The following is a 14439-nucleotide window of genomic DNA, read 5'->3' on the forward strand; positions in this document are numbered from 1 at the left end:
ATGAGGGGCTCATTATAAGATTCGTAATGTAACTTTACTTCCAGGAAACAGATTCAACGGTCGGACTAGTAGGACGTAAAAAATCGAATAAAACCTCCTTTATAGAGAATACATATTTTTTTAATTCAACTGACAGTCCCGATTATCGAGCACGTGCGGTCCCCCAACAGCTGATACTAACATATGCCGCCTTCGCATAATCTATATCAATAATGTAACTTGAGATGAATGATTAAAGAAATTTGCGTGCGAATAAAGCAACATTTAAAAATAGTATGGAATTTACAACACGGTATCTAAGAAATCTTTCGAAGTGTCAATTTTTTTGATAGAACAGGGGCCAAACGGGCGGTATGGTCACCTAATGCTAAGCGACACTGCATGGACCCTCTCCATAGCAGAAGGCCCGCGAGTGCGTTGCCGTCCTTTTAAAGCGGGCACTAACCAAAATCACTCATCGTAGATTTCATCTAAGTATGTGATGTTTGAATTAATAACAATAAATATCTATTGATCTTTCACAAAAAATTCTATAGTTGACTCTAATTAAAAACACAATACAATATAAGTACTAAAAAACAATATAAATCCCTCGTTACAAAAAAAAAAATAACACAAAGTCACCTCAAACTTTTACCTAATTTCGTTTCTATGCAAAACAAAAGATCGTGAAACATATACAGAAATCTGAGGCACATACCAAAAAAGGTTGTAGCGCCACTGATTATTATTTTATTTTTTTTATTTTGTATACCAAAATTAGTTCTTATCAATAATGATTAACGCGTACAAAACAAGAGTGTAACGCGGCATATTGTTAGTAATCGTTAGTAAACATTACACCCTTCATTAGCAACATCGAGGACAGCTGTGGACACAAATGTTAAATTATCGCAAATGTGACCAATCCCCCTTGTAATAACATAGAGGGGTAGAACAGTAGGTATTCAATTGTGAAGTTGGTCAATATAACGATTACACTAAGTAGTTCAGGCCCTATTTTCGTAGTAAGTCTAGTAGTCACCTGATTATCTTAGCATCACTATACTGGCCGGTATGGTATTTTGCGATTTTTCGCGGTTTGAGATCTCCAACTTCTATAGACAGTAGACTGCAGAGGTATGTCTACTGTCTATGTAGTTATTAAGTTTGAAATCTAAAATGATTCACCACAGTAAAATTATTTGCAGTTGTCAGAAAAATCAATTTTTTCTCTTAAAAAGTTTGCGACTAGCTATACCTATGTTTCGCGCCATCTAGTAGAACCAGAATCAACTCACAAATTCTGACACTAATCTCACGAGATGGTACGAGACGATGGTGTTATTACAACTTACTAACAGATGGCGCTATAACAGTTTATAAGGAAATTACTATTTCTCACTAGATAGAGTGCAATTAAAAATAACTTCACAGTCTGTGGTAAGCGACTAAGACAATTTAAAAGGCGGGAAAAATAAAATAGTCGTGCGTTCAGCGTCGGGGAGTACGAAAATAACTTTATTACATTAAAACCTTTATTTTATGCCGTCCATTTCAGGCATCTCGTGTCCAAGTGCGTTCCAAGGCATTTTACAGAACAATATCGTGCCCCACAAGAAATACACGTATAGTTTGAAGTAAAACCACAAACTGCGCAAAAGTGTCGGTCAGGAAATCTGTAATGTAAGTTAATTAAAATAAAATTCTGATTTTTAGTATTCAAATTTTACTTTTTAAATAAATACAGGAGAGATTGTACACTGTTGGGTTTTAATCTAAAAGGTTATATTAACTTTCTTAAGCATGTCTTATAACTTATAATCTATAAATCAGAATTAAAAAATATATATAGGTTCTTTAGCTAACAAAAAAAAAATCTACTTACTTAGAAGGTGGTGCTTGAGCAGATAAATAATTTGGAGGTTCAGGTCTAAAACTAGCCTCTTCCTCAACTAACTGTCCAAATGTCTTCCTAAACCTTAATTTATAGTATTCTGCGCTTCTTGACTTTTTTTTTCTTGTCGGTTTTTCGTTAGAATCAGCAAATTTTGGTACTTTCTTTGACATAACCAGGTCAGCATGTGGATCGTCGTGAAAGTTATCCTGTTCAAGGGCTTCCACAGCTTTACGTGCGCGTCTTTTTCTTGCTGCATCGTCAAGTACTCTTCTTTTCTCTGCATCCTTTACTCTTCCTGAAAATTGAGAATTCATATAAATTTTGTATGTCTGTTGTTAGTTAATTGCATATTTCCTCAATACTAGCTTGCAACCACTCTTTCTATACTATAATCAAATTTAAATAAATATATTTTACTCGCCTATGGGATAATAAATAAACTACCTGATTCTCTTGATGCCATATTTATTTTTCTTACAATCCCTTATCATGCACAGGTATGCTTAGCTGATCCATTAAATCATCAACTCTTGCTTGTAAAGTTTCTACAATATCAGATGATATAAATAGATGTGTCTCGTCTAAATCTTGAAGGATAAATTTTCGACCAAGTGCTGATGTTTCATCTAAGTGCAACAAAAACTGTTTCATAGCTGGATCACTGGAAAATATAAAATTTCCTTTTAATTAAAATATTTTCTATATCAATATTGGTAAAAACATATATGCTTAGCTAATAATTACAACTATCTCCCCAGTTGTAATCTACCTAGAACAACAACATTACTAACTGTTTTTGTGAAGTAAAGAGTTATTATACTAAATTTACTAAGTTCAAACACATTGTCACTATGACACCAATTATATTTTAATGAAAAATCTAACAATGTAATGAACCGTTTCCAGATATATTTAAAAATGTCTAAGAAAAGAGGTCTAAGCGCTGAAGAAAAGAAAGTAAGAATGTTGGAAATATTTCATAACAGCAAGGACTTTTTTCAACTCAAAGTTAGTGTACATATTAAATAACTTGTAAATTAAATTAATTAAAAAAATAATTATATATCTGCATTTGATTATACTGATTTTTGCAATAGTATCTTTAAATTGATAGAATGTTAACAAACACTTTTACAATTTTATATATATAATAGATAATTAAAATAAGATTATCATAAAAAGTACTAAACAATAATATTTGATTTTAGGAATTAGAAAAGATAGCCCCTAAACAGAAAGGTATTACAATGCAGTCAGTTAAGGAAGTTATTCAAAATTTAGTAGATGACCACTTAGTGGACAGTGAGAAGATTGGTACTTCTATTTATTTTTGGTCTTTTCCAAGGTAAGCAACTATAATGATAGTTTACGAGCATTAATTATACTTAGATGTCTAATAAGGTTAGGATACAGGGCCTTCTTTAAAAAAGTCAGCTATCTATTAGGAGAAAATAATTAATAAGGATCATTGCCAAAGGTCAAACTATTTGTTTTGCCAACCAAGCCAAGCAACAATAAAATTAAATATTAGTTTATTTTCAAAGAGTCTTGAAATATAATTTTCAGTAAAGCTAAAAATGTCAAGAAAAAGAAATTTCTAGATTTGCAAACTGAATTAAATGAAACAGTGAAAAAGTTGAAGAAGTCAGAAGAAACTATTACCACAGAATCTGTATGTATTACATTGACATAATGTTATTTAGTACAGTGGTTTAATATTTTTTTTGTTAAAGAAAATCATATTTTTATTTAACTAGATAAATAAATCTTTAAAAAAATGATTAATAGTTCAGTTCTTTTTGTTATAACAGGCAAGTCGTCAACAAAACCCTGAACGGGATGACATATTAGCAACCTTAGAGGCTGTTATGAAAAAGCAAAATGATCTAAAAAAGGAATTGCAGAAATATAGAGATAATGACCCTGAATACATTGCTCAGTTAAAAACAGAAATTGAAGTGAGTTATTGTAAAAAGTGTAGAACAAATACTTATGTGCTAGCTTTTTGTTAGGTATTTCCTAATGATATATATAAGTGTTCATGTCTCCACAAGTTCCTCATATTAACATAAGAAAAACTTAGTAATATTGTTATATTAGGCCCTAATAGATATTATATTATAGTCTTCATTGGTCTTCTTATTAATGATATACTAAATTTAGTAAAATTACCATAATCATTATTTTATAATTATACTATTTGTTTTTTATTCTTTTAGGAACTCAAGTCTGCAATCAACAGATGGACTGAAAACATTTATATTCTTAAGTCATACATTAAAAATAATTTCCAAATGGAAAATGAAGTTATTGATCAGAACTTTAACATTCCACCCGAATTAGATTATATTGAAGAATAAAATTTCATTTTAATATTGTTTAGCGTTGACTGTTTAATACTTTACGTGTAGAATTCAGCCTGTGCTAGGGCTGTGATATTATATTAAAGGTATTTAAAGCATAAATTTAGTTTCAATAAAACTTTCTTATATATCTATTTTTTAATCTGATGGGATAACAGTTTAAGCAGAATCAAAAGTATGTTATATGTAAATACTTAATGCATATATGGTTACAAATAAACAATTTAGTAATGGTCTTACCATTCAACAAGCACTCCTTTCATTACATTCACCATGATGCATTTTTATGTTTGAATACAACACAATTTATCTATCGAATGTCAAATTGTATTGTGATAAGGTAGGTTATTGTAGCTTGTTTTAACGTTTGAATGCTTTTTACTTTTTAGTTTGTTGTTACTATTTGACAGTTTAATTCAATGCATAACCTAAAAAGAATTTGTTATGATCCATAGACTGTCCACATAGAATATTTATAGTCTCAAATTACATTAGTTATATTACAGTCTGTGACAGTACATTATGCTCAACAAATGAGTTTATTAGTATAAAAAAGAAAATGACGCAATTTAATTTTAATTACGCTAGGCGTCTACCGAACTCTAGACTCTTAACTATATTGCGACAGGTGGCGCTGTTTGCAACATGAGTCCCCTTGTAACTAGAATTTAAAACAGCAAAAAATTTGACTGAGATAAATATTTCTGTAAAATATTTATTGAAGTTTTTATATTTCAAATATTAATAGGATTATAATTCTGTGGTATTCTGTAGTAGTCAATTGAGCACAATGAGACATCTAGGTTTTTCAATTCCCACAATGTTGATAACAAAATTAATGAATTTTAATAACATTTGACCCAAGATGTTTCCGACTAACCTTTATTTCTAATAACTCTTTTTTCTATCACTTATTGAAATACTTCTGTGTCTGTAGTAGTAAAAACATACATATATTATTTACGCATTACGATACTTTGTTATGGTTTACGCAATGCATTTATTAGTTCTGCAGGCTAGCCTCCTAAAAGCTTGGTGTGCTCAGCAATGCGAGACGGTACCTACTTCACTCCGGGCCACCGCTTGCAACTCTATAAAGCGCAAATTTGGAGTACTGTTCTGACCTCGGGGCGGGAGCCCCCATGTACCAGCTCCTTCCATTTGACGGTGTTCAACGAAGAGCGATTCGAATCGTCGACGACCCTTGATGTTGCGTAGAGATCTGAAGTCACTCTGCATCTTCTACCGACTTTACCATGGAGAGTGTTCAGAGGAGTTGTTCGGTCTAATACCTGCAGCTGAGTTTCATTATCGGACGTCAAGGCAAAATACAAAATACCATCCGTATCACTTCGACGTCCGTCGTTTCACAACTGAGGGTTTTCTAAGGCAGTTTTTGCTACGCACCACGACTATGTGGATCCAGCTGCCCACTAAAGTATTTCCTAACTAATTCGACTAACGTTCCTTCAAGAAAAGAGGGTACCAATTCTTGAAAGGCCGGCAACGCACTTATGAGCCTTCTGGTAATGTGGGTGTCCATGGGCGGCGATATCACTTAACATTAGGGTAAGCCTCCTGACCGTTTGCTATTACATAAAAAAAGGTAAATGAATTAAAAAGTAATCGATATGAATGATCCGTAGTACTAAATTACTTTACGCAAGTAACATTTAGGTTGAAGGTAGCGTTCGTTTACCCAAGAAAAGTAGTTGAAAAAAGAAAATCAAAGAAAACCAAAAGTGCTTAAGTCAACTTTGCGCACCGCCGGGGAATCCTAAGTTTCACACATTCAAGAAAATTCTAACGTTCTTCGCTCAGTTAAATACCGAATTGAGCGTTCTTAGAAAACTAAGGCTCGTAAGTATAATACTCCCCGTGAGAATAGTGACCCAGAATAATACCTATTTATTTCACAGCATTATTGGCAAAGGAAAATGTATCCAGTGGAAATCTGTTATCAAAATTAATAGTTCTCTCGTGGTATTACGACAAAATTGTGAAATTAGGACAATCCACTCACAGATATGTGGGGATTGTCCTAACGAGACCACAGCATCGCCGATCCACTGTGCTACGTGTTGTGTAATCCTGGCGACGCTGAACGTTCTGCAGTGCTTGTTTGCAGGCATTGTACGCGACCGCCACACGTCAGAGCGAATTGGCCTATGCGAATATGGCCGTTGCTGTGCCTAGGTCCATGAATCATGTGAACCATAGGGGACCGTGATTTTAATGGTTGATCGCGTGGCGGAAGGCTACGCTGCTACCGTGTCCTGCCGTCACCGTTGCTGGTGGTGCCGTGGGGTTTTAGTGGGTATGTAGCGAGTCTCACATAACACTCTACCATAAGCGTAGCGTCTTTCCCAAAAAAAAATCTTCTAATATAACCTTCGTCTGCATTTGGGCCGCGGTTTCGGTGGCTGTGTTGTGTCCATATGTTGGCATAGATATATTTTTTTATGTGTTAAACAAACTAAAATTAGTTGTTAAGTTATTATTATTAACTATATTGGATCTTTGTTATGTAACGTTAATAAAAATTTCAACCTTTTAAAATTTAAAAGTTCAACCCTAAGGCTGTACTTAATACTAAAATAATTGTTTATCCGAGGATGTTAAAAGCTTAGTCTTTATCACCCCTATAACTTTTTTTCCGACTTTCACAAATTTTCCGATGTACTCTTTTTCGAGCCAGACAACTTTTGTCGTGGCTTTGCGGTTACATTCGATTCTGCGGTCTCTGCTCCAGCAATTCGGAATATACTAAATTACAGAGAACTTTGATTGTTGTACATTTTATATAGGTCAATGGTGGAGCAAAAAGTAAAGGGAAGAGTAAAACAAAAAGTATAGACATAAATAGCCGTCTTGATTTATAAATTGGACAAAAAAATTGGTAATTTTTATTAATAATAAATAATAATAATCGTTTATTTGCCAAGATAGTGGTACAGTGGTTAGATCGATCACAAATATCCGCACAATCAGCCATATACTCGTATAAATAGACATGCAAATGTCATATACATTTTTACAATGTCTTATTACGAATATAAAATAATGTCAAAGTTAAACTATTTACAATCGGTATCATATCTATGGTCCAAATACTCGCCTACGTTATAAAGGCACTTTGCCTTTAAAAATTTAGTCACCTCCTTGAAAGAATGACTTGGCAGTGATATATAACTTCTAGGAAGGTGATTAAACAGTTTTATAGCCACGGCAATTTTTAGTTAATTTTTAAAGTTATTTGAAATGTTTTTTTGCTTTGGGTAACACTGTCAAATAAAGTGTACCAATATAAAAACAATTTATTAAAAAAGATTTAGTATATTGATCCCAATGAGTTTTGCACACCCGCACAACACCACTATGTGGAACCAGCTGCCCACTGAAGTATTTCAGAACCAATTCCATTTAGGGTCCTTCAAGAAAAGAGATTTCTTCTTAAAATGTGTTGCCGCATTCACGAGCCCTTTGGCATTAAGAGTGTCCTTGACTTAACATCAGGTGAGCCTTCTGCCCGTTTGCCCGTATTCCATAAAAACAAAAATACTACAAAGATCCTCCTGTTCACCTTTATATTTTAAATTAATATTAGATTTAGTTTAGTTTCATTTCAGTCAATATATATTTGTAACTTGTAGACTACTTATTTGTTGTGATTTTTATATATATCATTTACTCATTTGTTTTATATAAACCCATGATCTTTATATATATAATTTTACTATGTGTATGTGTCACTGAACTCCTCTTAAACGGCCCGATTTGAATGAAATTTTTTGGTATGTATTTGGGTGGATGGTTTGGATTCACAAATCAGCCCGGCAGATGGCGCTGCAGTCGGTATCTAGATTATTTATCTATACAGCAAAAAATAGCTGGTATATGTATACATTTTCTGTATGTGTTCCTATTTAAACTCCTAAACGGATGGACAGATTTTGAAGACATTAGACATCAGAGTTGACAACGTTCTTTGTTTGTTCTTTCATTTCGCTGACATATTTCTTCATAAAGCCTGTCTTATAATCCGAGATACATGCACTTAAGTTAATTATCTTTAATCAAATATCACTACTGTGTAATGTTGTATACTCGCAAAGTTCTACATAACCATGTGCAAATAACATCGTTAATTGACTTTTATTTAAAGGTAAAACTTTTTTTTTGTTTAATTATAAATATATATTTAAAAATTATTTGTGTACATATTTACAATATTATTAACCTATATAGTAATTTAAAAATATATATTTATAATAAAAAAATATTAAATTTAATTTAAAAGTGGTCCCTATGGCAGTGTACCTTCAACGGCCCACTACTCCAAAGGCAACAAAATCTATTTGAAGACTTATATTTTCATTTCATTTATTTCCAACAAAACACACACACAGAAACACATAAAATAACAATAATCAAAAATAAAATAAAATTAAAAAAGAATTATAATAGAGAGATAACAATATTTTTAAGAAAAAGGTTTAATTGTGTAATGCGTGTGTGTTGTGGTTGTAATTGGGCCTGGCTCAGCATTTTGCTGAGGAGCAGAGTTATTCCACAGTGCTGGTTTCAGCTGGAGACCACATCAGCTAGTTTTTGCCCTACATGTGCATATAATTTTAAAAAAAGGCAGTGAAACATAGAAGTTGTGACCAGCCCGCATAATATTATTACTTCAACATCATATCTCAATTATCGTCCTTCACTATTATTATAAATATAAAATAAAAATCAGAGTTTTACTGAAAGGCTCACAAGCAGCTCATTTTAAGCTGACGTTTGACGTGAATGTGGGTGAAAGCTATTGTTTGGAGTATCTAGACAGGTAAACATTTTTCGCTGGAAAATCTATTACACTATAAACTTTCTAAACAGTTTTTAAAGCGCTCTTTGGCTTACTTAATAAATCGATAGTTTGATAAGCGACAAATCTTTGTATAAAGAAAACAATGTTTACTTCTATTAGTGCGTTTCCATCACTGGCCGTCAATCTTTTGAAGCGCGTCATATCCTGTGCCAGATGCGGCAACTCAGAAATCATTTATTCATTTAGGTAATTTTAATACGTAAAGAAATACATATTAAATGCTTCTAATTTTACATTTACTGCCAGTTCTCAAATCAATGGCGTAGACAGGTCGAGAACTGGCAATAAAATCTCCGCCACTCAAACGCCAAGAGTTTTGTTTTACAAAATATTATCCGTCCACTCCCTATGTGATACCATGGACTTTGCCCTAAATAATTTATTAAAGTCTTGACACACCACGTGACCCAGGTACGTTACTTTTCGTTTGTGGTAGATTACAATTCAAATAACTTGATAAAGGAAAGAAAAGATTTTATTATACATAATAAAAAGGTTATTTAGGTAAAAATAAAGTGCATAAGCCCCCACACTAAGATTTCTTGTATCGTGGTCTAGTCTCTTCTTTTGGATATGTTAATTGCTTAAAAATAATTTCTACATAACACATTTTATGATTAAAGTATTGCTAAGAATACTTTCCGTTTCAGCATAGGACCGGTTGAGCTGTTGTTTAAGATTGTTAGTTAATATTAGGTCCTTACATATGAAATTGGCGTATTTCGTAGTGGCCACTTTAATCACGATGTTCTCCTCTTTGGTAAGGAATTCCAAATTCAAATTTTTACAGCTATTTACTCATGTATTTGTGCTTCGATGACCGTCATTCATTTGTTTTTTTCTTCTGTTTTTTTCTGTTTGCGTCACTCATTTTACAAAATGGAAAACTTAAAGTATCGCATTATTTACGAGTAAGAGTTGCGCCATGGCACTAGTGCTGCGGAAACGACTCGAAGGGTGAATGATGTGTATGGCGGTCATGTTGCAAAAGAAAACACAGTTCGTTTTTAGTTCCAACGTTTTCGTTCTGAAAATTTCAACCTGCAGAACAAGCCCCGTGGACGGCCTGAGACCCAAGTTGATAATGAAGTATTGAAGGCTATTGTGGAAGCGGATCCATCGCAAACCACGTCCGAGTTGACTGAAGCAAACCGGCAAACGCGCGTCGACTGCTGCGTTACATTACTGAACCGGCACAATAATGAAGGTATTTTAAACCGAATTATTACCTGTGATGAAAAATGGATTCTTTCCGATAATCGGAAGCGCTCAGCGCAATGGTTGGATCCTGGCCAGCCAGCCAAATCCTGCCCCAAGCGAAAATTAACCCCAAAAAAGTTACTTGTAAGCGTTTGATGGACTAGTTCCGGTATTGTTCATTGCAGTTTTCTCAAATCTGGACAGACTATTACGGCTGATATCTATTATCAGCAATTGCAAACCATGATGGAAAAGCTAGCGGCTAAAAATCCTAGGCTGGTCAATCGCTCCACGCCACTGCTACTTCACGACAACGCTAGACCACACACTGCACAACAGACGGCTACCAAATTAGAAGAGCTTCAATTGGAATGTCTAAGACATCCTCCGTACTCCCCGGACCTTGCTCCAATAGATTACCATTTTTTTCGACAACAACAACAACAACACAACTTCTTGCAAGGGAAAAAATTTATCTCTGATGGGGCAGTCCAAATCGCCTTCACAGATTTTATTGATTCCCGTCCGACTGGTTTTTTTAGTAAAGGGGTCAATAAACTACCTATGCGATGGCAAAAGTGGATAGAAAACAATGGTTCATACTTTGATTAATTAAATATATTATATTTAAAAATATTCGACTTTTTGTTCCTGTCATACAAAACGCCAATTTCATATGTAAGGACCTAATATATGTTTTGTTTTAAAACGTTATTGAGTTTTTTTAAGAAAGTGGTCAAAGGTGAAAAAGTCGAAAAGCGTCGAAAGAAGTATTTGCGTTCTTTGAGTTGCTTATATATAGGTTTAAGTTGTTCTGGATGTGGTATATGAATCCAGTGCTTTACAAATGTAACATTAAAAAAAAACATCGCTTGCCTCGGTGAACTAAGTCGTAAAGGACTATTACAACTGGTTTAATTGTTTTTTAAATTTTTGGCTTAGGTAATGTAATTTTTTTTCTTTTTGTCTTTGTCTTTAGTCTACGGAAATTATTTTCAGCAACATTGTTACTAATACTCGTTTAATTTCCTGAAATAGATCGCAACAACCATAAAGATAGTTTAAGTTTATATTGTAATTCTACCAAATAATCATAAATATTAATGATAGAGTGAAAACGAATAAAGAATGGTAATAATATATCCCTGTTTCACGAAGGTCCCAATATATCCGCGAAAAGAGTGGTTATACATTATATATATATATATTTTTTAATTTTTATATTTGTATATGTATCGGAGGTCGTATCTCTCAGGGATGACCCAGTTCATTAATTCGCAAAAGAAAGTGTCTTGTAAAGCCGAGTGTGGCAGACTTCCAGCCATCAAGGCGATGTTGATGAAATTTTAAATTGATAAAACTCTTACAAATGACGGTGACTGTAAAGTAAAAGTTTTAAAAGCGTGGACGGATTGTAGCGATTAACACTAGCAATTAAGAATAATAATGTGAAAAATTGTATGAGTATGGAAAATAAAAAAAATATGTTTATTGAACAGTTATATAACACAACACTTAGGTGACCAGCCTACTTTGCCTGATATGCTGATTTTCGTGTCTAATTGGGATCAAAGACGAATCAAAAACGAGACTGAACATCAATGCTGCGGGAGTCAGGCGTACGTCAACAAAGTATTGTACTTCGAAAATAGTGCCAAGTGTCAAACTATAAACGAAGTTCATAGTTGGACACACGTTAGTCTGTGGTTTCCAAATCATTGGGAACAGACAATGCCGAAATGTGAGACTATAAATGAGGAGCTTATTAAACAAAGGTGTCATTTACGCTTATCTTTTTTCATAGTAAATTGAGAAAATAAAAATTGACCTTGATCTGTGCAATTATTTAGTATTTTAAATAACCATATATGTATAAACTAGTAGCTAGAGTTTAAAGTATATAAAAGTATTGATGTAAACGTTTAAATAAAGCCAATATTTAATAAAGTATTTATGATATGACACCATTTGTGCATCCCACATTTTGAAAATGACGATATAAAAATGTTACCCAATGAAACAAACTAGGTTAGAAAAAAAGAACTAGGTTTTTTCAAAATATCTTCATTAAATATGTAATTCGATATAATCGAGTTCTAGACAGCGCCATGCAGCATTTTCATCTTTAACATCATTTTCAGTGATATTGTTTCCATACAAAATGTCTCGATACCATTTCATTTTCCCAGTCTGCTTCAAACTGTTTTATCAGTCCTTTTAGTTCCAGTTCATCGTACTTTTTCTTTGATTAAATGGGCTAATACTTTCTCCTTTAAATTGTGATTGGTCAAGTTGGTGTTGCGCTTTAATCGATTTTTACCCATTTTGATATGTCTTCAACGTTTTGACATTTATAGTTTCTGAAAGAGTTGACTACTGCTTCAATTCTATTTCTCACAAGTTTCTTTTCGAGTTTTCAATTTATTCAACATTCAAAGAATTCAAAATCAATTTCAATAGGAAAAATTGCTTTATTAAACTCGCATGGAGGTTCCACTGGACTATTCAGATCGCGTAACAAAGCTTCTTAGAAACGTAACACAATTTCAACTAAATTTAGTCACAACAAAACCCCAATAATGCTTAATTGAACAAAAGCTTTGCTAATCTTCTTAAGTGTTCCCCAATCGTTAAGTCGTATTGTTACACTGCTAAGGCTTCCTTCCGGTTAAGGTTTTTCATTTAACTTCATTTAAGTTACGTTGGCAAGTTTCTAGCAAAAAATGTTTTTCTTTATCTTTCATTAATAAACATATACTTATTCTAATAAACAGTTACATTCTAATAAATAAAAACTCAACAGGCTACCTTTTTAGGTGTGGGCCTCAGATTTATGTTTAATTATCATTTGTCAATCTGTTAAGTAAGTCATCAGTCACCTGACGCACACTGCACAGCTGCAGATCGATCATTCGACCTACGGGATTGGAGTCGCTAGCTGAAGCCACTAGGCTAACACTGCTCTATTCTAATAAATACTATTGTTACTTAATATAGTACCGAGAGTGGGTATCACTTAACATCAGACGAGCCTCCTGCCCGTTTGCATCCTTTTCTATAATGACCATAATTTGAAGTCTAAAGGGTTGAGGTCTGGGCTAGATGAGGGCTCTTATAGAGTCTGGAACGTTGGTTTCAAGCCAGGCTTAGGATTAGCCAGGTAGTTCGTGCCTTGTGACCAGGTGCAGAATCCTACTGGAAAGTCCACGGTTTATTTGTAAAAAAAGTGTATTGCTAAGTGGTTTCACAACATGATCCAATACTGTATCTTGATGACTGTATGATCACTTTGAATATAGTTACTAACTCTTTAAAAAAAATAGTTTTGTTACTCCTTGATAAGATCTTTCCGAACACTTGAGCAGCTTCTTTAGAACGGTGAGTGTACGATTTATCATTTTGCTCATTGTTGTGTTGCTTTTCACCTGCGGAACGCGACAGAAGATGTTCAGATCGATCCACTCTCTTTAATTGTCAGGAGTTATTTGGAGCATGTGTGGTATATTAAATCACTCAAGTCAATTCATTGTACGACCGAATTATGTAAAATCATGTTACGAACGATGTCAATCGCTCAGCCAATATTATAGCCATTAATAGTATATAATAGGCTTACATAAGTAACCCATTAGTTCCCTTTAAGGATATGCTTTAAAGCCTCTCAAAGTGATTGCTAATGTGGATTTATCAACGTACTAAAGGTAGCGTCTTATTAAGTCTTAACTTTTAATAGAACCACCCAAATTGATTTTTTAACTTGGATAAATCGGTGTTAAGAAAGATTAACAATATAGTCACACACGGATTCCACAATGATTTTATGCAGAGCATTTTACATGAAGGACCATACGTGGAATTGATTCGGAAATACTTTAGAGGCTGTAAACATAGCAAAATTCGCGCGAAATGGAATGCTCATTTGTGGAACGACGGACTTCGCGGTGATACGGATGGAATTTCGTATTCTGCCTCAACGTCTGATGATGAAAGTAACTGCAGATTCTAATCCGAACTACTCCTCTGAATACTCTCTATATGGGGTAGAAGATGCAGAGAGACCCCACATCTCTACGCAACGCCGAGGGACAGCAAGCTAAACAACCCGTTCCGAAGTA

General features: G+C 33.8%; 2 protein-coding genes across 2 annotated transcripts; both read right to left on the reverse strand.

The window, feature by feature from the left end:
* Positions 1–1472: 1472 nt before the first annotated feature.
* Positions 1473–2463, reverse strand: LOC123713069 (zinc finger HIT domain-containing protein 1). Its single transcript, XM_045666561.1, has 3 exons — positions 2324–2463; positions 1868–2174; positions 1473–1658 (listed from the first exon to the last, which is right to left on the reverse strand). Exons 1-3 carry the CDS (start codon positions 2340–2342, stop codon positions 1523–1525), a joined length of 462 nt encoding a protein of 153 aa, XP_045522517.1. The 5' UTR covers positions 2343–2463; the 3' UTR covers positions 1473–1522.
* Positions 2354–4699, reverse strand: LOC123713070 (general transcription factor IIH subunit 5). Its single transcript, XM_045666562.1, has 2 exons — positions 4483–4699; positions 2354–2540 (listed from the first exon to the last, which is right to left on the reverse strand). The coding sequence occupies exons 1-2, from the start codon at positions 4515–4517 to the stop codon at positions 2354–2356; spliced, it is 222 nt and encodes a 73-aa protein (XP_045522518.1). The 5' UTR covers positions 4518–4699.
* Between the last annotated feature and the right edge of the window lie 9740 nt (positions 4700–14439).

Source organism: Pieris brassicae, chromosome 8, assembly GCF_905147105.1.
Source record: "Pieris brassicae chromosome 8, ilPieBrab1.1, whole genome shotgun sequence".
NCBI lineage: Eukaryota > Metazoa > Arthropoda > Insecta > Lepidoptera > Pieridae > Pieris > Pieris brassicae.